The following is a 24739-nucleotide window of genomic DNA, read 5'->3' as shown; positions in this document are numbered from 1 at the left end:
TTCTAAAAAGACAGGGCGTGCAAACACGAACACAAGAAAGAAGTCAGGACACCACAAACGTTTGTGGTGGTGTGGTGTGGCGTGGTGTGGCGTTTGTGGTGTCCTGACTTCTTTCTTGTGTCCGTGTTCGCACGCCCCGTCTTTTTAGAATGAATTCTTACCAACTAGCTCAGCTCTATGTTGTCCTATGGAGTTTTTACAACCTCCTGGCTCATTTTTCCGCCTGGGTTATCTCTCTCGCAGACAGACGATTACCCCTTTCCCTTGAGCAGGGAAACGAGGGCTGTAGTTAGGAAAGGGCTCCCTCCCTGTTTGGCCCTCCTGCCGCCGGTCCGCGATCGCGCCAGCGTTAAGGGAAGGAGATGGGATGGTACCGTTGATGTAACATTTATTTACGATTTGTGCCGGGTGATCCCTGGCTAGCGCTCATTCCAGCGCTTTGGCTAACGTTTGTCTGCTGCATTAAGATCTCCAACTGTAGTACTTGCGGCCGATACTACTAAATCACTTAGTTACGTCAGGCGTTCTCTTTCCTTGTGCCCTTCATACATGCGAAAACTGGCTTGCAAAACTTCTATTCGGAATAAGCCTGAATATGCCTCAGCTATTTGAAGCCCACACCAAGCGGACCTTATTAACATTTTAGAATCAATACAGAACCCTGCGGCCACATTCATCTCACCCAGGTGCAGCCGTAATGAATGAAAGTGGCGTAAAGCCATCCCTAGGACTCATCACTGGTGTTTCCTCGGAAAATCGCAAGGCTGTGCTTTTTACATCGTCTGCACTTTCCACAATGCATGGTAAACTAATTCACAACCCAACCCGTAGACCTCGTCGCTTTTTCAACTCTCGTAGCATCCAGCGGTTGCACAGCTCAACGTCTGCCTTTAATCGATCGGTTTTGCCTATCGCGGAGTGGAACACCTTCCCAGACAAAGTTGTCACCGACCGTAACGTTCAAACAGTTGCTTAGTGATCACCTCAAGCTGTAGTGTTCAAAATGAGCTTACACTGTCTTTTTCCTGATTCAAAACATGACTTTTAGTCTGGAACCTGAAGTAATGTATTCGCCCACCTCGCCCAACGCTCAGTCCTTTTGAAGTAATGTGTTCCACTGAGACCTGTTCTGCGATCTTGTGACCCGATCTGTTTTGTGTGCTTTATTTACTGGAACACTTTGTGCCACAGGGCGTCACGTGGCACGTGATCTTTGCACGACGCGGCAGCTCACTAAAAAATCACAGGGTCCCTTATAGACACACGTAAGACGAGTGGAAGGCGAAAACAATCCTCTTTTTCTTCTCAGTCGATGTATTGTTTCTGCGCCGCCACCACCCTCCGAAAGCTTTCTGCACCTAATGTGGTTTTGCATTGCCTCCAGGATCGGAGGCACATCACCTGGTTTTGCACTCCCTCCGTGATGGGCCCATCGTTGACCAAGCTAAGATGCATGTGATGGCCTCATCACGTGACGTCACTGTGACGTCAGAAGTTTTGTCTATCTGTGACCTCATGGTGACGTCATCACGCGATGACTTTTTGCATCGCTCGTGTGGACGCCGACGGGAGACGCCGACGCGGACGCAGGTCAATTATCGTGTTTGATGAGGCATCTAAGGACTTAATAAACCCTTGCGTGCTAATCCAAGACATTTGACGAAGAACGAAAACAGCGCTAAACACAGTACGAGAAGAGGACACGAACACGGCGCTGAACTAACAACCAATGTCTATTGCAAAAACAGTGAAATATATGGGACACAGGTATCTGCGCAGAAACACGAAACATAAGCCAAAGTCACATAAAAAAGTTGCAGGCAAAATGGGAGTAAGAGTTGTTTTCTGCACACGCGGCAAGCTGGCCGGGCTAATAGTGATGGACATAAGAAACATGCATGCACGAAGAAACCCGCTATGCGCTTTGTTGAATGTGTTTCAGCAATTGTGTATAAAATACCATTCACTTGTGGGCGCTGTTACATCGGCCAAACAGGCCGATGCATAAATGATCGGCTGAGGGAGCACGCTCAGCCGATCACTTGTGGGCCATTCACTTGTGGGCGCTATTACATCGGCCAAACAGGCCGATGCATAAATGATCGGCTGAGGGAGCACGCTTACTCTCTGAAAGGCACTGTCCCCAGACACCTGGCTGACCACTGTAAAAATTGTAGTTGTCAGCCGATTCTTGATATGTGTGTGGTCGTGGGGCGCTATAAAGACCAGCGCGAACGCGAGATAAGCGAAGCCTTTCGCACTGAACGGCACGATGTCTGTTGTGTTAGCCTACCCTCCATTTCGCTTCATGGCTGCTAAATTAGATATCTGGGGTCCACTGATATGACAGGTTCTTGATAATGTTCGCCGTTTGGCCTTGATCACATATATGTGACTTTGGCTTATGTTTCGCGTTTCTGCGCTGATAGATGTCTCTTATATATTACACTGTTTTTGCAATAAACATTGGTTGTTAGTTCAGCGCCGTGTTTGTGTCTACTTCTCGTCCCGTGTTTAGCTCTGTTTTCGTTCTTCGTCTACCATGCAGCACCAACCAGCCCAATCAAGTACTCTGTTCAAGACATTAAGTCTTGTAAAACAGACTGGTGGGCTAGTTGGTACAGCATATCGAAGATTTAGCACACGGAAACGCGTGTCCTCGTGCGCCTCCTGCGTCCTCGTGTTTTCGTGCGCTAAATCTTCGACATTAAGTCTGCCAGGTGAGTGCCTCGCAGTGAATGAAAGAAGGGGAATTTTTTCGAGCTGCTAGTTTCCTTCTTAGACACAAGGAAATGAATACAACTTAAAATATAAACGACATTTAGGCGTCTTTCGGGGAACATTAATTATAGTCGTCTTAACTGTAGTGTAGTAATTATGGCGTAAATTGAAATGAATTAAGGTATACGAAAAATCACGCTTTCCGCCGACGGGATCTGAACAGACAAGTGCGTTTCACATATGTCGCGTTTTTTTTTTTCAAAAATAGCGAAATGCAGAAACCGAAACTAGACTAAATTTCATGGCAGCGTAAAGCGCGCCTAAGTATCTTTAACTTCCAAAACAGTTAGAATCATAAAGGGGCCATTCATGACTGTACCATGAACTCAAAAAGGCAGTTTCTAATAAAAAATGAGCCAAATGGTGCATCTGTTTCAGTCAAACTGAGCCACATTCATTAACCCTTTGAGGGTCGAATTTTTTCGCGAAATCCAGTCCAAAAATGTGTAATTTTTTTATTGCTGAAATAAATTCTTCATACGATTCTATTTAAGAAAAAAATTGTCTAAAATTTTTTTTCGTGACCGGAAAGTGACAAAAAAATCGTTTTTGTTGTTACATGCACATGGTTTATTCGCAGTAAAATCAAGCAAAATCCTGAAAAAGAAAGCTTAACAGTTTTTTATAAAGAAAAATTATGCATTGTATTAAACATAGCTCACAGACATACAAAAATAAGCGCACCAGAGTACTTTTCCGGTTAAAAATGTTCGTGCTCTAACACTAAAAACTTTTCAGCGTGTGATAGTCATTGAAGCATGGCTCGCCGCGCACGCATTTCAGATGTCGCTCTGTGATCATCGGCGTCTAAACTAGTCAAAAAATCCTCGTCTGACAAACTGAAATCCAATTAATCAGATTCTGATTCGGCACTTGGGGAATAGTCCGCATCGGAAGAATCGCTGCTCGACTCACCGGCAGCAGAGCAGCCGGCGCGCGCTTCCATAGCGTAAGCGAACTGCGTCAGTGAGCGCACGGAAGAAAGCTCTATAGTTGTGCGGCCGTCCGGAAAGTAAAACGAGTGAAAAATCTACAGTAATCCTTCGCCTTATCGCCAACAAGACGTAGTTAGTTTTTCCGAGACCCCAAAACAGGAAACGCAATCACGGCGGTGTCGTTTGTGTAATTTAGCGCCGCACGGAAACAGATGTAATCGCGCCCCGGGGTGCAATAAACGAGAGAGTAACAAGCGGTCACCCTTTGAGAGATTAGAAACCAAACAGCCATCAGCTTCGCGGGCACAAGAAGCGAAAACCACCCGAAGGCCGAAATCGGAACCAGCCGCACCGCGTGCGCGCGTTCCGATGCGCATCTGAACGCCACCGCGCCGCTTTGGAAAGCGAAAAAAAAAAAAGACGGAGAGACATCGGCGCATTAAAAAAACTTCCACGTATTCTCGAAACGTGGCAGCACATTCCAAGCAAAAGAAATGATTGAAGAAGGCGCGCATTTGAAACCAACCACTCCGCGGGCGCGCTCATTGCGCAAGCGATAGCCGGCGCGCCGTTTTGCGAAGCATAAAAAAAGCAACAACGGAGAGACATCGGCGCATGAAAAAAGTTCCACGTATTCCCGAAGCATGGCAGCACATGCAAAGCAAGAGAAATGATCGAAAAAGGCGCGCACTTTAAACCAGCTGCACCGCGAACGCGCTCGGATGGGCAAGCGATAGCCGGCGCGCCGTTTTGGGAAGCAAAATAAAAACACAACGCAGAGACATTGGCGCGTGAAAAAAATTCCACGTATTCCCGAAGTGCGGAAGCACAGGCCAAGCGAGAGAAATGATCGATAAAGGCGCGCGTTTTAAAAATAAACGCTATGCCGTACATGTACGACGAAAACCCTTTGGTACCAGGAAGCTTCTGCCGTACATGTACGACGAAAACCCTCAAGGGGTTAAACCAGCGCTGCGTCAAAACTCGTGACCAAAACAACCACCATGGTCTCATCCAATCTGTTTCATTTGGGTCCTCGTTGCTTTGATATCGTGTTTACGTTACACAATTAGACTTTCTAGGGCGATTAGGCACTTACTGATGGACATGACGTTGTTGGGCAAAACTCGAATATAAAGAGGGCGACTATCCTACTTCTTTTTGCCTCCTAGCGTTTCTTTTTGAGTTTAGCGCTGCAGTATCATGTCCTCCTTTCGCTCGAAGACGATATATTTGAAATACAACATATATAAAATGAAGATTTTGGGCACCGATCTATTCCTTGAAGAAGAAGAAGTTATCCGAAACGCCACGGCATAAAACGAGGTCCGAAGAAGAAGAGCTGGAGCACTTTTGAAGGCCTTCAATAGATGTCAAAAACAAGAAAATCACACCATCTCCCGCTAAAGGGGACCATGAGCCGATTCGGCATGTAGAGCCCGCGTTCTAGAGGTGGAGTGGTGAGGGGGAAAGGGGAGAGGGGAAGTGGAGAGGGGGCAAGGAGAGGGGGAGGGGAAAGGGAAGGGGAGAGGTGATGTGGAGAGGGACAGGGGAAAGGGGGAGGGGAGGAGGAGGAGGGGAGAGGGGAAGTGGAGAGGGTTTGCGCATGCGCAGTAAGGGTGGTCACGCCGCACACCACCAACACCACCGGATTGATCTCCGCCATAAGATGCTTCACATCTAAAAACGCTGCCGGCAATCCAGAATAGTGCGCCTTTTGCCAGGAAGGACCACTCGCTCGTCAAGTCTAGTCGTCGCCATTACGCGCATGCGACGGAGGATGGCACCGACAAAAGCACAAGGATGATGTTAATTTTATCACATAATATTGCTATACCATACAATCGAATCGTTTTTGACTTCTTTTATGAGCTAATTCAAGCCCAAATGAAATGTTCCAATCGATAAGAGCCAAATAAAAAGTTTATTCCTGAATACCGACAATAGTGGGCTATATAGATTTTAGCCGCAAGACAGATTTGACTTATTTACGGGATAGGAACACACTGGCAAAAAAGTGTTGGAGCAGGCCCGACCATAACATAAACATAAAAAAATAGAAAATGAACAGAGGAAGGCTGCAAGATTAATCTGCAAGAAATATAAACGCACTGATTCTCCCACACATATGCTAACAAGCTGTGGCCTCCTAACACTAGCGATTAGAGCAAAGCGAGCACACCTGAAATTTCTTTTCCAGCTACTTCACAGCTATCATAAAATTGACACATCACTGTATATCCGTCCATCAGAGCCTCGCGTAACCCGGCGCAAACATTCGCACACAATAAAAGAGTACTGTTACCACAATGACACTTTCAAGCATTCTTTTTTTTCGCGTTCTGTCAGGGAGTGGAACTCTCGGGATCCCTCGGTTACTAACGCGAATTCATTATCTGACTTTGGCTCACAAATACAAAGTATCATCTGATTAATACAATAGCGCTACCAGCCCCAGATTCATTCATTTCGTCACCATTGAAAGCATATCAGTGGCCAAGTGCTCAGTACAGAGCGTTTTCTTGTTTGCTGTGACTTGCCTGTGTTGCACTTCATTTCATGTATACTTTCTCTAATATATCTATATTACGTGCGTATTGTATATTGTATATTTGTATAATGATTCTTTTATATTTCTGTATATGATTTCTATATGTATATTTGCATACTGATTGTCAATTATTATTAAGAAACTTACATTGTATAACTTTTTGATCGCTGGACTGGATTCCTGCTTTCGTTTTGTTGCACCTGCATGACCAACCAGTATGCCCACCTGCTATGGTCTCGAAAAGAGACCGGCAGTATTGAAAATAAATAAATAACATTGGCAGTAGCAAAAAAAGTGCGTTTTCTCAGTTTGAGTTAAAGTGCATTTGGCTCTTTCAAAAAAAAAAAAAAAAACGCCACATATATGAAAGACGGTACGAAAAAAGGAACAAAGACCAGCGCCTGTGTTCGTTCCTTGTCCCGTCTCTTAGCGCTGTTTGCACCAAGCTTTGCACATGTGTGCCCATCTGGGGTGTTTTTCAATCCTTCCTTGTTGCTTTTTGTGTTCGTGCGTTGCGGCTTTTCGCGCGTGCGCCGCGGCTCGTTACAGGGTTTCACTTCCACTATTTGTCTCGAAGGCCGCGTCGCAATTCAGCGTCAACAATTTTTTTTTTTATTCTTTATTCATACATATCCCCGTTCGTGCGACAAAGCAATGTGTCAGTGGAAACGTTCCTAGAACTTTTGGCATTGTATTTGGAATCTACCGCGGTTGGCATCGGGGATGAACTGTTCGTGCAGAAAACCGGTGTTTGTATCGGTTCCAGTGTCGCACCTGTACTCAGTGACATTTTTCTGAGCGGTGTTGATAGAGCCATCCAGGACTGTTTAAGTGACTCGGTCAAGATATTTAGGTACGTTGATGACTACCTGGAGTTTTTGGAAGAGAGAAATATAAGAAAACGGCCGATCGTTTTCTCGGACAATTTAGCGCGCAAGGTCTAGGTCTCAAGTTCACCTTAGAATATTGGAATGATCTTAGCCTATAGTTTCTGGATCTAGAACTTCAATTTAAGACGGACAATGTGTGCTGGGTATATAATCCCAGGGCCAAAAAGCCGCTGCCTAATTATGGTTCGAGTCACTCGAAGGTTATTAAGATAGGCATAGCTTGTACTGCCTTGCAAGCAGCGTTAGACGAAATGCAGAATAGTTTTATTAAACAGACAGAAAGGCTAAACGGCGCTGGTTATCCAGACCATGTGACTGCCACTGTCTGTAATAAACTGGTTCGCGTAATCAAACAAAGGGAAAGAAATAAGACGGCCACTGACAAGACTAAATTCGCGGTGATCCCGTACATCCATGGCCCCTGCCACGGGTTAAAGAAAATAGGCTCAAAGTATGGCGTACGTATTGCCTTCTCAGCACCAGCTAAGCTTTCGAAGGTCTGCAGTTTAGTTAACCCTAGGATGGAACGCGATAGCAGGAAGCAGAGCAATGAATGTCATGTACGGCATAACAATAAATATGTACCATGCAAGGTAGGCATTGTTTATCAGGTCCCCTTAACATGCGGCAAATCGTACATCGGAGAAAGCGGTAGATGCATCAACGCCAGACTAAGAGAGCACGAGCGGTCACTTTCCTGTACCCCGGGCTTGCATTTGCCCGCGCCTTGCGGAGGGTGTGGGTGTGAACCAGTTTTTAATGACGCGAAAGTAGTGTCCAGGGATAGTAGATACATGGGCCGCAAGATAATAGAGGCCTTCCACATCAGGGGAAAGGGTGAAAGATGTGTCAGCGCTCCCTCTATCAGTTTGTCCGACAATGAGTTCGATTATCTGCGGTCCACGTACTATCATTAACTAGGTGGCAGTGATCGTCAATTTGAACTCTTTGACCGGTGTTGTTTATTGGTTACGCGGATTGACGTGTTTTTTCGTTGTTTCTGACACATCACCTTTGCTGCGGCTTTTTAAGGTTGACACAGTTTTCAATAAACTAGTTGTGAGTCTGCGCTCGTTTTCGTTATTTCTTTCTTGGTGTCTCGTACTGCTGCGCAGTTTTTCCTTAAGATATCCCCGCTTTGCTGCGTTAGAGCAGGGGAGTTAAATACTTGAAAAAGAAATTCATCTTCAGTGACAATGCACGCATACTCAGACGTCGAACTGTCCCACTAATGACGTCGGACTATTTCGACGGCACCAAAGACGTCTTACTATTCCACTAATAGTTTTAACAAGAAACGGATTTGCGTACAGGTTGGTCCTGGCCCGGCATGACCTTATTTTGTATTTATGATATGTGCATTCAGATACATAACCTGGCTGCTTTAAGTATATGTCACTACCAATTCCCGTTTTAATGAAATATCTGATATAAAAGCTTCAAACGCAATTTTTTACGATGGAATGACAGTGACGCCCAGTTTAACTCCTTTTTCATTTCGGTACAGCTGTGATTTTTTCCATACCGGCCCAAGAAAAACCTGGCTGCTTTGTTTTGTGTTCATTCAAGTTTATTAATCAGACCTACTTGTGATGGGTCCCAAATAGTACAGGCATATTCTAAGATTGGTCAAATACAAGTGAGGTAAGCCGTGCTTCTAAGGGGAGAATCTGCGCATCTCAAATTCCTTTGAATATAGTTCAATGCTACTGCGGCTTTGGAAACCGCATAATCCACATGCCCATTCCAGGAACAATCGTGCTACAGTAACGCTCCCAAATATTTGTACGTGCATTTTTTATCTAAATTGTTTCTCCTTAATGATAATTTGCATTAATTTTTTTTCTTCTTGTGTAACACACATGGCGTACTTATTCCTGTTTAAATTCATTTGCCACTTAAGGCATCATTGAAGAATACGTTCAAGATCAGCCTGTAATTCAAGGACATCATGTTCGTTCTAAATTTGTTTGTAGATAACGTAGTCATCAGAAAAGAGCCGTATGTTTGAGCTTATGCTTAAGTTAATGATTGGTAAAAAATGTAAATAGCAGAGGCCCCAACACAGATCCCTGTGGGACGCCTGATGGGACCTCAAAAAAATCCGACTTAATGCCATTCAAGAAAACACATTGGCGACGTTGTAACAAGTAATTCACAATCCACTTAAAAATTCTTACATCTATATTTATTATTCATAACTTTTCAAGGACCAGGGGATGGGAAACAGTGTCGAAAGCTTTGCGGAAGTTTCGAGAGATAGAGTCTGTTTGCCCATCTAAATCAATTGGAGAAACCAGGTCGTTATAAAACTGAAGAAGTCGTGTCGTACATGAAAAGCCTTTACGAAAACCGTGTTTGCACCTCATAATGAGCACAGAATAAAGCTGGGATGCCTAATATTATAGAGACTGTAATTATATGCAGGAAATATAAGTCGCCGAAAGAGACTACGCACAGCAATCTGAAAGGTTCCTTCGCGTAGTGCCAAGGTTTTTTCCAGAAGGCGGGTTGTACTTCTTTATGCGACTTTGAAACGCAATTTCAAGGTACAAATTTTATGGGAATCGCGAAAAGAAGATTCGATACTGTCACTGTAATTTGCTGTTTTTTCCATTTCGACCGTGATCTAATAACACGCTCTGGATTTTTGTGAGTCCCTTGTGTGTGCGGGTATCACATTCGTCCATTTTCGGCGGATACACATTTTGAAATGTAGCACGGAAATCTCAAACTGCTATTGCGACCGTGCAAGGGAGCAAGCAACATTGCCGGTTGTCATTACTTTTCTCTGAATTTTCAATCCGCTATCTTTATAATCTGCCCCAGCACGCTAGAAGTGAACTTAGCTTTCGACAATACAAATTGCACAATTATGGACATTTTAGTCCCTTAAAAGATGAAAGGTATATTCAGAATGATTTATTCCGTAGTTTGTAATAGGCGGGCTTTTTGTGCACTTTGTAAACTGCTGTGGCTTCTTAGCACAATGCGAATAGACTGCCACGGAAATGCGCCGAGGCGCTTGATTGGGCCTACGAGATTCCCGATCTCTTTCGTAACCCTTTTTATTGTCTGCATTGGGAATCTAGATCAGGAAATGTATTTAACCTGTTCCACGAAACCGCCCTGTTCTTCTACCTGTGGGGCGCAAAGTATCATTGTTGCAGTCGACACTTTTATACTCCATTGCGCTTTCCCTGTTCGTGGATTTTTGAAACGGTGACGCATCAGGAAGAAGACGCGTATATCACGGGTAAAACAGCACTTTACACGAGGCAGACTAGCAGAAGCCAGTATGAGTGCGTTTCTTGGCCACACAGGACCGAGTTTATCTATCTGCAGTGACGTACAATAAGTTTACATGATTTTGGACAGGTTTGACAAACTACGCTAACAGTTAATGCTCATGAAATTACTAAACTATTTTAGTGAATTGGATGTCTCTATCTGCTTCACACACAACCTAATGAATGCAACCGCTAAAGAAGTGAAGGAAAGCACAGAGGACATTGTTTGTAGATTTTATAGTGAACTTTGTATTTACGGCATACGTGGAAAGCTATTAAAGGAGAAGAAATACTAATTGACTGTTGTGAGGATTCACGGATGTGGGCTCTGAAATAATTGGCGGCAAATTTACTTTTTCATCAACTTAATCTAACTTCTCTTTCTGTCATAGCTAGTACCTTACAATTAAGAACTAGAAATAATGTCCCGCATAATTGTCTTCGCTTCTTTATCTATTAGTTTCACTAGGCTACGTCTACAAAAGTGTTGTATGCTGTCGTACTTTAATGATTGAATGACTAGATTTCTAATCAAATTAAGTAAAAAAAAAACTCACGGTAGTTTACATCTTTGTCGAGAGAGCCGCTAACATCCCCGGCTTTTCATTGAAACATTTGTCTCTCTCTCATGGCTCCAACATTTTTTGTAGTTGCTATTTATCTGCCAAACTTTGGCACTTGACCAGAAACATTGGGGTCTGCTTATCGTCAAGTTATTTCGAATATTAAAATTTCTAAACGGCTGCGATAATTTACAGGCGGCTGTGAAGTCGCTTACCAGTTAATATCTGTGACCGCAAAAGCGTTACAAGAAAAAAATTGCTATCCTGTGTGTTCTTGGTTATTTTGTTGCCTTTATGCTGTTATAACTATGCATCACAAACTGGCCTGCCAGCAAATGTTTTTGAAGTCGTTTACACGTTTTCCTGTAAAAGTATTGGTATCATGTTTCGGATTTTCGTAAGGAAAGAAGTGTTAATTCTAAGGGCTCGTTTTTTCTTTGTTATACACAATATCAATCAGCGCTAACAGCACTTCCTTGGCGTTATTGTCTGTTAGTGCTGATTAATATTGATTTTCGTAAGCTAGTTTTCAGATTCCAGCTTCGGTATCGCCTGCATTTATACAGTACTGTTAACTATGCCATAAGACATTATTAATTTATGTACATTTGAAGGGCCCCTGCGCGATACTGGAGAGCACTAGAGTACCTAATTAACGTCCTAACCCGTAGAATATATTTATGCTTGCATTGCAGACTACAATGACCGGCTCGCGCTCCATGCGTCTCGGTACCGCCGCAATAAATGGCGGCAGCCCTAATACCCGTCCACTGAATTCCTATGAATGAGCACTGTCGTTTGTCGGAATATTATTTCAAAGTTAGGAGAAAAAAAAACGCAATATTATTATGTGAGATGTACTTCTGTACACTCTCACAACAGTGAAATGGAGTGTGTGCTAATAGACATCATGTAGCGCGAAAAGGCAAAACGAACACACACAACCACAAACCACTGGCGCTTCGTGTAGGCACGTTCTGTCTAAGTTCCGACAGTCAATGACAACTTCTGCGCGTATTACCAGTGCCGTTCGTTAGAGCCTCATTCAAGAATTTCGATGGCACTTGCACAGCGAGCACTTGCTGTTACTCACAGCATTGCTGAAATTTTCTTAGAAATATAAATCCTTAAGGCGGTGAATGTGAACGTTCGCACAGGTGGCCAACTTACACACATTTCGCTGTCACAATGTTTTCGTTATAATGATATCGCGCCAGCTGCACGGGTGCACTCGACCTACGGGCGTACAAGAGCGACACGGATAGAGTCTTTGAAAGCTGGCTACACTTACGACAGGTCAAGGTTCCGAAGCAACGCCGCGGGCCGTGCCATGATGGAGCGCTTCAGCTCGGACACATCCGTGTTACGCAACGTCACGCTCTCCAGGTTGGCGAGTGCCGCCAGCCACCAGTCATCCAGGTGCCCCACAAGAGCAGTGTCGATGGTCACGTGACGCATTCCAATGGGCAGCAAACCAAAGTCACTTGTCAGATTGAGGACCGCATTTACAATGGTCAGAGAACGCAGACTCTCCATATCGGCAAGTATGGCCCACGATGGTGGCAAGCTGCTGTGGCCACTGAAGGTCACGTTCTCAACAGAGGAACGGAGGCCGGAGAATGGATTATCCTCCTCGGTGAACTCGAACGCCTCAACGGTGACATTACTGAGCTCGAGTGAAGTAGCACTGACATCAGCAAATGCACCTGCGGGAAACCGGTCTAGCCGACTGTCCCGCAACACAAACGAGAGTTTGGGCCGCGACAACGGTCGTTGGATATAGTGCTCAAAGTCCACGGCGCTGCCAAAGTCCGCGCAGGTCACCGACGCAGTCGTATTGCGACTCGCGATGTGGCAGGACGGCGAACCGAGTGCCGCGCCCACAAGAAACAGCCAAGCGAGTGCTCCGCGTGACATGCTGGTGCCAGACTGTCTAACGAAGCCGACCGTCTGCGGCTGGCGCGCAACCAGATAAGGGTGCCCCCTATCTCGGCTGACCGCGAAATACGTGCAAGTCTCCGGTTGCCGACATGGGACAACCACGGGCTGCTGCGCTGGTGGGCGTCACGGGAAGCAGGTGCAACGTTGCAAGCGTAAGCACGGAACGTCAACTCGATGTGGTATCTTTCTGTGCGTCACATATGGTGAGCGCGCAACAATCGAAGCGTTGAGGATGCTGTGCCGTTCATGTGCGTATCCATATTTCTAGCCTGTTTCGTGACACAAATCAGAAAGTTTGTCAAGTTGAGTTGAGTTGAGTTGGGTTTTGTGGCGCAAGAGCGACTAAGGCTATGCTTTAGCAGAACAGACTGTCGGGCTAGTTGGTTATGCATGAACGCTAAAAGAATAAGCGCTAATATTGACGAGCACAAAAAGGAGAACAGACAAAGGAGCGACCGTCGTTTGTCTGTTCTCCTTTTTGTGTTCGTCAATATTAGCGCTTATTCTTTTAGTGTTGAAGGCTATGCTGCGCCACACACATGGTGGGGAAAGATAAAAGCCTATAGCGAACAACACTATGGCCATGACTATGAAATGTGTGCACGGCAGTGGCGTAAATCCCGGGGGGGTCAGGGGGGTCCTGACCCCCCCTGTGTTTAGACTGGGGGGACCCCCTATGCAATGGTCCCCCCCTGAGATTTTGCATTCGAACATCTTCCATCTTGACTTGCTTGAAGTTTATTTTCACACGTACGTGCCATTCAAAATCGCCTCAGAGTTCCAGCTCTCAAGTACAACGAAAGAAATCAGCACAAATATTTTTACGAGATCTTGTGAGCGATGTTCAAAGTCTGCAGCCACATCCATAGCGGCAATCACGAAAGCCGCTGCCATGCAGCGGCCGTTTATCCACGTGGTGACGTATCATTGCGCCTTCTAACTCGCTGAGAGCAACGAGATTCGTGAAGACATTTCTTCAGCACCGAGACTGGGGCGAGAGAATTGAGTAAGAGATATTCGGCCTTTGCTTGCAAATATCACCACAAATGAGTCATCTTTTCACACCCAACTGAAACTGCACGCATTTTTCAGTACCCCTGTTCATTCCAGCTGAACTTCATACTTCCCGTTACTGTTCGTTTTTCCCTAACTGGCTGTGCGTATCAGACGCCCAAGCAGGTAGAGAATGATCAAGAACATCGACCTCACTGTCGGCTTCAATAAGGCGGTAAGCTACAACCAGACATCCTTATCTATCTAGCTATCTATATATATATATATATACGATACAACATTCAACCCACGGACGTCGCCCCCACATGTATACTTCCGGAGCCCCAGGCTGCGCGCGCGTTTTTGACGAACTTCTGGGCCCGATCCACCCGATCGTTCAAACTACAGTGCTCTAGAAGTGTTCGCAGCGTCACCTTAGAGTCACTTAGCGTCAGAGGTAGCATATGCAGTAACTCTACGTCACCTGAAAACTTTCCGGCGGGTTGCAGGGCGCGGATAGCTCGGGTTGCTGTTTTGAGCGCAAGAAAAGTCTGAATTTCGGTGCGCAACACACGAAACTTCTTTTCATGCAACTTTTCTGTGAGTTGTGAAATAAAGGGCTGTCGTTGTGACCGATTTACAGAGGGTGGGCAATATTTTAAGCGGCTATGCTGAATATGAATGCTCCTGCGTGTGGCGCGTCAAGTTTTTTTTTTTTGTACTGCTGGTCGATACGATTTTCAATGCCCTTTCGCCACTGTAGCGATCCTAGCGACTTCACTCCCGCCTTTCAAGCCCCACTATGCCGAATATAAACAACGCCTCACTTTTTATTTATTTGCTTTCGCATGAGCTGGTCTCTGTGACTAACCTACTTAATGCTTTTTTTTTTCGCGAATCAATAATCGGCGGAATCACTTGGGTTTGTATTAATTGTATCCGCACGGTAATCTTAAATTGTTTTATTTGCAGACGTAGATCATACAAGGTTACCAAAACTGGGTCCAATGAAAAAAAAAAACCTATACATAGGTATTATGAGTACATAACAAGTAACATAGATTACGTGCGTACATTTTTATTACACCGCAGAATTGCACCACCAAAATAACACTCGACAGCGTCACGTGCTGACAAACTAATTTTATTTACACGAAACCCTGCCTATGTATGCGCAAATGCTGGCCATATCACAATATGGATTAACAATGCATGCATGGTCCCTCGTTATAAAACAATAAACTGCCGATGACAACCGTCGATCTAACTGGAGCATCTCAAAGGAGCCCAATCACCGTGGGCCTCCCCCGCTTCCTAATTACTTCAATCATCCCCCTAAATCTCTTTTTTTGTACATCGATCTCTATCCAGCCCGTTTCATCTTGCAGTAGTTCTGTGCTTAGGACTTCGATAGCGAAACAAGCAGCCAGAGTTCTTTATCATTTTTTAGAAGTACCCTGACCGCTTTACCAAAGCACCGTCCTCGTATTTTCTTGCTTTTATTGTTATCGCACTTGACTTTGCGCGGTCACTCTTCGCTTCGTTGATCCAGCTGTTTTTTGTTGTCAAACGCTGCCCCAGAAATTTCTCTGCACGTACGCTGCATGCTCTATGTGCACGACCGCCGGATACTGTAAAAAGCGCCTCCCTCCCGTCCAGATGCAGCAGCGGGTCGTCCTTTGAGACAGTTGGCAGCGTACGGATAGACACAGATGCCGCTTCTTGAGAAAAACAAGCATACATAAGTGCAAGCAAAGCTGCTCGCGTGGTGCCGACAAAGGTCTTCAAACGAATGAATGGCGGGAACATGCGCTGAAGGGCATGCGCGAATGGAACAGTAGCTTCTATTACTTGGGTCAGCTTAAGAAGAAGAAAATGCTCAACCCCCTTCTCCTCCATTGTTTTTTTTTTTTTTTTTTTGTGATCTCTTGTGTCATAGAGGTGGCCCTCTCCTCGCCTCCACCCCGCGTTTGTTGATCCCCCCCCCCCCCCCCCCCCCCGGAATTACAGCGTAACCAGCGTAACCCTGACCAAGAGGACGCGCTTCACACCCCGCAAGAGAAGTTTTCAGGAGAAACTGGCGGCAAGGGCCCCTGACGGGCGCCCAAGCAGTCGACGCGGAGAGTGCCGTGGAGGCGCGGCGCAGAGATACGGCAGTGAGCCCACTGCCCAATTCTAGTACACTGTAGTTCAAACGAAGACGCCTGTCCTCCGGTTTCACTTTGTGGCGGAAAAGCAGGGAGGCAAAACTTTCTTTAGTAGGTTGGACGACGACAGAGAATCAACACGTCCGCATGGTTTGAACGCATCACGAAGACTGCTTTGTTTGTACACTATTTACACTGCTCTCGTAGAGAGGGAAAATGAAAAGGAAAATAGAAATACAGAAACACAAGCACAGTCAAAAGATTTTCTCTGCTCCCCGCACGTGCAACAAACTTGAAGAACAGAGGGAGAAAACGCTTTCCCTGTGTTGGGTGACGCTCCCTGTGGCTTTCAGTGTTCTTTCACGGGGTGGGCGCGTGGGTCGTAAAACGACGAATGTCAAGGACGTTCTCCGCTCTTCCCGTACTCGTCGTCGCCTTCAGCCTCCTTGGTTGCAACCCCGAAAATGCGTCCCCCGGGTTGCCCCTCTTCCTCCTTTTCGTCGCGGGGTCTTCAATTAAAGCTGCTTCGAAGTGGGGGGCTGGCTTCCCAATATTCGACAAATACGACATCACTTGTCAGTCGTTCGGCAGTTTCAGCCTGCACGCGTCCACAGAAGTGCTGCCAGCACTGCACAGTAACCGGCCGCGCAACCTTCTTGGCGTAATGTGCTTGTGACTTTCAAGCTGGAGTGGGAAGATGCCGCGCCAGCGGCAGAGTTCGCTGAGCTCGTTCTTTCTGCCGAACTCCAAGCGGACCTTCTTCGGAAGACAATGTCACCAAAACACTGATGAGGTGAGCCTTTTATGTAATTGATCATTGAATTTAATTTTGTTTTTCGGGTAACCTTAGTGCAACATACAAGGATTTTATTCTGATTAAAAAAGGGGAAGTGACAGTTACTTGATGCCGCCTTGAAAGCCCAAAATGGCTTGCAGACATTAGACAGGAGGATAACTACCACGTTACGTTAAACAACTAACAGAAATCTGCTAGATAACTTTTAAATCAATGGTTTCGTGAACTACCTTGCAACTACAGCTTCAATGGAGCTATTATTAGGACTACCCTAATTTATACAATTCGCTAAAAAGCAAGGAATGTTTGGTGGTTTCATCCGCCGGTTCCAGGATCACGCACCGAAGGAATTAATGCCATTTAGAAGAGTGATTTAGACGTTTCGGCCACTCTTCATAACCTTAGAATAATAACAGAGAGACGAACTAGTGAGCCGCAAGCGGAGTTTGTGGTGTCTTGACTTCTCTCTTGTTTCCGTGCTTGCACGCCCAGTCATTTTAGCATGAAATCGCCATCGCCTTGGACTTGATAGAAGCGCACGCACAGCAGTGACATGTTATAAGGCATTGAGTCCAGTGACGAGCTACCCGAAAACTCTTCTTACGCACCATCTACATGACTTTCCTAGCGCGGTTCTTGAATCACGCGAAGAAACCTCGAAACTTTGTAATGTCCTCCCAGCTTTCCTGCAATATGCCAGCATGCGAAATTTTCCCCACGCACGATCTCCAGGCTGCATGGAGGCTAACTTTCGGACAGTCTGTTTATTCATGAACAAAAGTGTTTACAATCAACGAACACGTAGCCGTGAGAATTTTTCGAAACACTGCTGTAATAGCTGAGTTACACGTGTTTGATGATACAAAAAAGGCCCTCGCTTGTTTCTCTCATTCCTTCGTTCATTCAGCTCCTCTCTCCTCTCAACACCTTCTCGACTGCTATGGAAAGAGAGGGCGCGCAGCTACGTGTAGCCGCGCGTCCTCTCAGTTAGGGAAAGGGCGCGGCGCCGAGTCCACACGCCACGAGCGCACGGTAACGATTGAAACGATGTGGGCGCTTCTGTGTTAGCGCGTGTCCTCCCAGAAAAAAGAAAAGGCATTCCTGATCTAAGCAGCCAGAAACTGCCTTGAGCGCAGCCCTACAACAGAGTGAGAGGGGTGAGCAACAATTAATAGCCTCGTCGGGTGCCGGTTGTGGTATTGTATGCACCCCGCAAATTTCTGTGACACCGAAATGCTCGGTTCACTCGTCCAATGTCACGCGGGGCCTCGATATACGCCATACCAATGTTTCGCCTTACTAGTGAAGATGTCGCGAGGTGCTGTCAACTCAGATGAGCATTCACGCTTGCTTCAAAATCAAATTAAGATAACTGAAAAGCTAACACGTCCGCCAGTTATAAACGCCAGAAGTACCCTTGCACGCATACAGGACAATCAAACAATACAACCATCTCGAGGTTTTCAATTTTGGTGTCAGTGTTCCTTTAACGTTTATTTCATATCCAGTGTGTAGATTCATCGAATACTCATCGGCTGTTTGGAACTGTGTTGTAGAAACTAGTTCAGAACGTTGTATGAGACTCATTCGTCGCGCAGTGCAGATCGTCAAGAGCATTGCAATAACACGATATATGAATATTTGTGTGTTTTCTTTTTGTTTTATTGTAAAGTTTTCATTTTGTGTAAAATAATATGCACATTTCTAATAATCAAGATGGCTTGCCATGCAAAGTCCGGGACGCGTGTTTGACAAGCGTATGCTACAGAACGCAGGAGAGAGAGGGGAGACCATGGGGAGACGCCCATGTCGCTGCTCTGGCGTTCATTGGCTAGCGGTGGCGCGAACGTCATTCCGCTTTGGTTGAAATTTTCGCACGGTTGCCACGGCTAGAGTGACCTAGAATAGGGGGAGTGTCCAAAGCGCCAGCTTCCCGCGTGGCCCTTTTGCCGTGAACTCCCGCGCCGCGCCGCTGCTGCGGCCGGACCCGTGGGCTTTCCGCGCTCGGGAAGCGCGCGGAAAGGCGAGGGGCGTCTGCTACGCGCTGTAGTTTTTTGCGCCGCGTTTCCACACAGGGCACTTGAAGTCTACTTAACTTTAGTAATGTGGTGTGGAATGGAGCTTATCCATCTTTAAGCGTTGTGTAGTGCTGGGAGACAACAGAATGCAAAAAATCATGTGTCAATGGCATCAGCTGGCCTAGTTCCGGTCACAGAGTTCGAGAACGGTTGGTACGTGTGTAAAAACGCGCAAAACGGACATGCACCGCAAGAACGAAAACAAAAAAAACCTTATCGAACGAGTATCGGGCAATAGCACACGCATTCTCGAATTAAAGAGTAATAAAAAAAATTGATTGTACGTGCAGTCAGCTGAAATACTTGCGCGCAGTGACCGCTTCACACTACGAGCTTTTTGACTCATGGTCGCCACTGGCTTGCTAGCCATACGCACACCGCTTTATTCGACAATTCATTAGACTCCACTAGATCTTATTATAGACCGAGCACAACCGGGAAGACGCAAGGGAATCAAAACAAAGAAAAAAAAAGAGTAGAGACGGCCATAACGACCGAATGCTTTTGGCTTATTGTTCTGGCTTCTGAGGTAGCGTTCAACAAGGCTCACACGTGGCGCAAACATTGAAAAGAAAAGCATGAAAGGAAACTAACTTATTCTACAATTTTGCATTAATGGCGTAATATAGAAAATGCTTACAAATATCCATATATAATGCAGTCAAAGTTACAAATGCCCCATTATTGCTGTAGCAAGCTGCCTGAACGAAAATACGGTAAGAAATTGACAATAGAAGTGTAATATCTCATCACTTCAGAAAATTGTTCAGATGCAGAGATCCCTTATGTACCTAGCCTGAAAAAAATGCAACATGCGTTAATATATTATAGAGTTAATACTATATATAGATATATATATATATATAATATATGAGGGATATAGATATATAGATATATATATATATATCTGTTTTACATTTCGTATAGTGAAGGCTTGAAAACAATGCACGTTGCATTGGATCGCTGACGTCAGTAGAACGTTCGCGCGAGTGAGATGCGTGCATTGCTTCAAGCCTTCACTAATACGAAATGAAAACAGTTTCAAACAACTTATTCTCAACTTTCTCACTTCAGATGTTTTCACGGTTCTCGGAGGGTAGCGTTCGCCCGGTTCAGAGACTTTACAAAAAAGATGTGGGACGAGTAGTTACATAAAATACAATTGTTTTCGCGGCAATTGAGTGGCGCGTCAACAGGGCACTCGACCGCAATTTCCCGCTTTTTCCTGATGACCCTCAAAATAGCGTCCGCCACAATTTCGTGCTGAAGCTCCGGAGTACTTAAATAGCGAGTCTGGTCATCTCTTGAATAAATATAAAAAGATGACCGACGGGTAAAGCAAGCCTCTTTTGTCCCGCAGACACGTGCAATCAGCTGCTCTGAACTGAGAATCACGTTTGTTTTCAGGCAATCGCTCGTAACGTGAAGTGAGGCATACACGATGATGGACTGTTCTCGTTTTAATTTACCTTGATTTGTCTTGTTTTTTTTTTTAAGGTAGAGCTTTAGATGCCATCATCAAGCACGAATAGTGACCGTCGGCGTCCCGCGTAGCCAACACGAGTGATGCACAATATCATCACGCGATGACGTCGACAGAACTTGTGACGTTACTATGACGTCATTCAACGTGACGTCATATGCTGACGCCATCACGTGACACGGTCGCTTTGCATTGCCTCCTTGATCGGGGGCCGATCACAGAGGCAATGTAAAAGCAGGTTAGGTGCAGAAAGCTTGCAATGCCTTCGATCCTGTCGGCAGCCCGAAACCACGTTATGTGCAGAAGAAGCTTTCGGAGAGGGGCGAGAGGACGGATCAATGCATCGACTGACGAAAAAGATGGCTTTCGTTTTCGAGTTATCTCAGGCGAATGCATAAGAGACCATGTTTTTTTTTCATGTAATTTTTTCGCATACATTTACCTTGCGGTCAGTTCTTCAAAATGTATAGGTATGTCTAACATGTTTACATTGATACAGGTGACCACCACGTTTTTTATAACCTGACGGAAACAAATCGTCAGACCACACATCGTCAGAAGTATTTCTGGCTACAGTAAGCGGGTTTGCACGCCACACACCATATTATTATTGTTAGTCGTTACGACAAATGGCAAGCATGTCAAGTTATTGATGCCATGACCTATCGTCGTGTTGGGCAATACATACATTCGTGCCCCTCCGTGGCCAAGATGTTCGTGTATGCCGCGTGAACGAGACGCGAGTAATTTTTACTTCTGGTACCGCGGCAACGCTGGACTGACCATTCAGCTTCGCATGAAATGGCTTGGAACAGCAGAGCGCCCGTAGGCAGCCTTGTAAAACAAATCGAATGCACGAAATAAAAGATGGGATATGAAGGGTGCAAACGCGTTAGCATGAATGAGCTAGTTACTACGTGCATTATGTGCTACCGTTCTCCTGGTTATCTCCAGTTTATTTCTTTCCTGCAGCAAGTTTTCGTTCGTCATTCCACACGAAAGAAAGTTAAGCGCCTTTTCTCACGCTGAAGTGCGCGCAGGATGCGTTCCTCAAACAGCCGCGGAAGGTGTTGACCAATGCGGTGACAAACCAGCTGAAAGAATATATACAAAATTCCGTTTCACAACACACAACTAACAAACGCGTTTTCTGTGTGATGAGTCGCTGCTGTATTATGTTGCAGTGACGCAGTATTAATTATTGCCCACATTTCCGCAATTTTATAGCTAATAGCGGCCAAATATCCGCGCGTAAGGCAGACGCTCGCCGCTTTGACGCGGCTTCCCGCCGCGGAGAAAGCCAACCGGGTCCGGCACGGCAGCGCCGCGGCGCGGAAAGTTCAACGCAAAAGGCCCCCTCCTCCATGATTACGCGCGGCGCTTTGGACACTCCCCCCTATTCTAGTTCACTCCTAGCCACGGCACGGCTGACTCCTTGACGCCTCGCAGAGAGGCCGCTGTTTAGAGTCAGCCCTACAGTGTTCTGTAGTACCACTTGCTACAGCTGTGTTGTGGTGTTTGTGAAATCCGCCGGTGATCAGGATTGCGGTTCGAGTGTTTCCAAACACTGAAACGTAAGAACATTGCTTATTAGACGGCAGCTGCGCACTGTTAGGAATACCACGACCTCCTCTATATAGAGGAGGTCGTGGTATTGCCTAACAGTGCGCAGCTGCCGTCTAACTACGCACTGTTTTCTTACGGTTTCAGTAGTTTGGAAACAACTCGAACCGCAATCCTGATCACCGGCGTATTCACAAAACACCACACACAGCTGTAGCGTGGCTACTACAGAACACTGTAGTGGCTGCTCTAACAGCGGCTCTCTGCGAGGCGTCAGGCGTCAGCCGCTGCCGTGGCTAGAGTGACCTAGAATAGGGGGAGTGTCCAAAGCGCCGCGCGAATACATGGGAGGAGCGAGGGCCTTTTGCGGTGAACTTCCGCGCCGCGGCGCTGCCGTGCCGGACCCGTGGGCTTTCTCCGCGGCGGAAGCCGCGTCAAAGCGGCGAGCGTCTGCTACGCGCGTGATATTTTGGCCGCTATTAGCTAAAATTGCGGAAATGTGGGCAATAATTAATACTGCGTCACTGCAACATAATACAGCAGCGACTCATCACACAGAAAACGCGTTTGTTAGTTTGTGTGTTGTGAAACGGGAATTTTGTATATATTCTTTCAGCTGGTTTGTCACCGCATTGGTCAACACTTCCGCGGCTGTTTGAGGAACGCATCCTGCGCGCACTTCAGCGTGAGAAAAGGCGCTTAACTTTCTTTCGTGTGGAATGACGAACGAAAACTTGCTGCAGGAAAGAATAAACTGGAGATAACCAGGAGAACGGTAGCACATAATGCACGTAGTAACTAGCTCATTCATGCTAACGCGTTTGCACCCTTCATATCCCATCTTTTATTTCGTGCATTCGATTTGTTTTACAAGGCTGCCTACGGCGCTCTGCTGTTCCAAGCCATTTCATGCGAAGCTGAATGTGTCAGTCAGCGTTGCCGCGGTACCAGAAGTAAAAAATTACTCGCGTCTCGTTCACGCGGCATACACGAACATTGGCACGGAGGGGCACGAATGTATGTATGCCCAACACGACCGATAGGTCATGGCATCAATAACTTGACATGCTTGCCATTTGCGTAACGACTAACAATAATAATATGGTGTGTGGCGTGCAAACCCGCTTACTGTAGCCAGAAATAATTCTGACGATGTGTGGTCTGACGATTTGTTTCCGTCAGGTTATAAAAAACGTGGTGGTCACCTGTATCAATGTAAACATGTTAGACATACCTATACATTTTGAAGAACTGACCGCACAGGTAAAATGTATGCGAAAAAATTACATGAAAAAAAAAACATGGTCTCTTATGCATTCGCCTGAGATAACTCGAAAACGAAAGCCATCTTTTTCGTCAGTCGATGCATTGATCCGTCCTCGCCCCTCTCCGAAAGCTTTCTTCTGCACATAACGTGGTTTCGGGCTGCCGACAGGATCGAAGGCATTGCAAGCTTTCTGCACCTAACCTGCTTTTACATTGCCTCTGTGATCGGCCCCCGATCAAGGAGGCAATGCAAAGCGACCGTGTCACGTGATGGCGTCAGCATATGACGTCACGTTGAATGACGTCATAGTAACGTCACAAGTTCTGTCGACGTCATCGCGTGATGATATTGTGCATCACTCGTGTTGGCTACGCGGGACGCCGACGGTCAATATTCGTGCTTGATGAGGCATCTAAAGCTCTACCTTAAAAAAAAAAACAAGACAAATCAAGGTAAATAAAACGAGAACAGTCCATCATCGTGTATGCCTCACTTCACGTTACGAGCGATTGCCTGAAAACAAACGTGATTCTCAGTTCAGAGCAGCTGATTGCACGTGTCTGCGGGACAAAAGAGGCTTGCTTTACCCGTCTGGTCATCTTTTTATATTTATTCAAGAGATGACCAGACTCGCTATTTAAGTACTCCGGAGCTTCAGCACGAAATTGTGGCGGACGCTATTTTGAGGTCATCAGGAAAAAGCGGGAAATTGCGGTCGAGTGCCCTGTTGACGCGCACTCAATTGCCGCGAAAACAATTGTATTTTATGTAACTACTCGTCCACATCTTTTTGTAAAGTCTCTGAACCGGGCGAACGCTACCTCCGAGAACCGTGAAAACATCTGAAGTTGAGAAAAGTTGAGAATAAGTTGTTTGAAACTGTTTTCATTTCGTATAGTGAAGGCTTGAAGCAATGCACGCATCTCACTCGCGCGAACGTTTCATACTGACGTCAGCGATCCAATGCAACGTGCATTGTTTCAAGCCTTCACTATACGAAATGAAAACAGATATATATATATATATATATATATATATATATATATATATATATATATATATATATATATATATATATATATATATATATATTAACGCATGTTGCATTTTTTCAGGCTAGGTACATAAGGGATCTCTGCATCTGAACAATTTTCTGAAGTGATTGAGATATTACACTTCTATTTGTCAATTTCTTACCGTATTTTCGTTCAGGCAGCTTGTACAGCAATAATGGGGGCATTTGTAACTTTGCTGCATTATATCTGGATATTTGTAAAGCATTTTCTATATTACGCCATTAATGCAAAATCTTGTAGAATAAAGTTAGTTTACCTTTCATTGCTTTTCTTTCAAATGTTTGCGCACGGTGAGCCTTGTTGAACGCTACCTCAGAAGCCAGAACATAAGCCAAAAGCATTTCGGTCGTATGGCCGTCTCTACTCTTTTTTTTTTCTTTTTTTT

General features: G+C 45.5%; 1 protein-coding gene across 1 annotated transcript in view; it reads right to left on the bottom strand.

Annotated features, from left to right (window-relative positions):
- The window catches only part of LOC119394556 (carboxypeptidase N subunit 2), a 342645-nt gene extending 329680 nt beyond the window's left edge, over nt 1-12965 (bottom strand). The window contains exon 1 of the mRNA XM_037661876.2: nt 12302-12965. Within this exon, the coding sequence (XP_037517804.1) occupies nt 12302-12927 (626 nt within the window). The 5' untranslated portion in view covers nt 12928-12965. The remainder of the gene's footprint in view (nt 1-12301) is intronic.
- Nucleotides 12966-24739: the final 11774 nt, after the last annotated feature.

Source organism: Rhipicephalus sanguineus, chromosome 5 (genome assembly GCF_013339695.2).
Source record: "Rhipicephalus sanguineus isolate Rsan-2018 chromosome 5, BIME_Rsan_1.4, whole genome shotgun sequence".
Lineage (NCBI taxonomy): Eukaryota > Metazoa > Arthropoda > Arachnida > Ixodida > Ixodidae > Rhipicephalus > Rhipicephalus sanguineus.
Note: the sequence above shows the minus strand (reverse complement) of the source record. Positions and strands in the feature narration are given on the sequence as shown.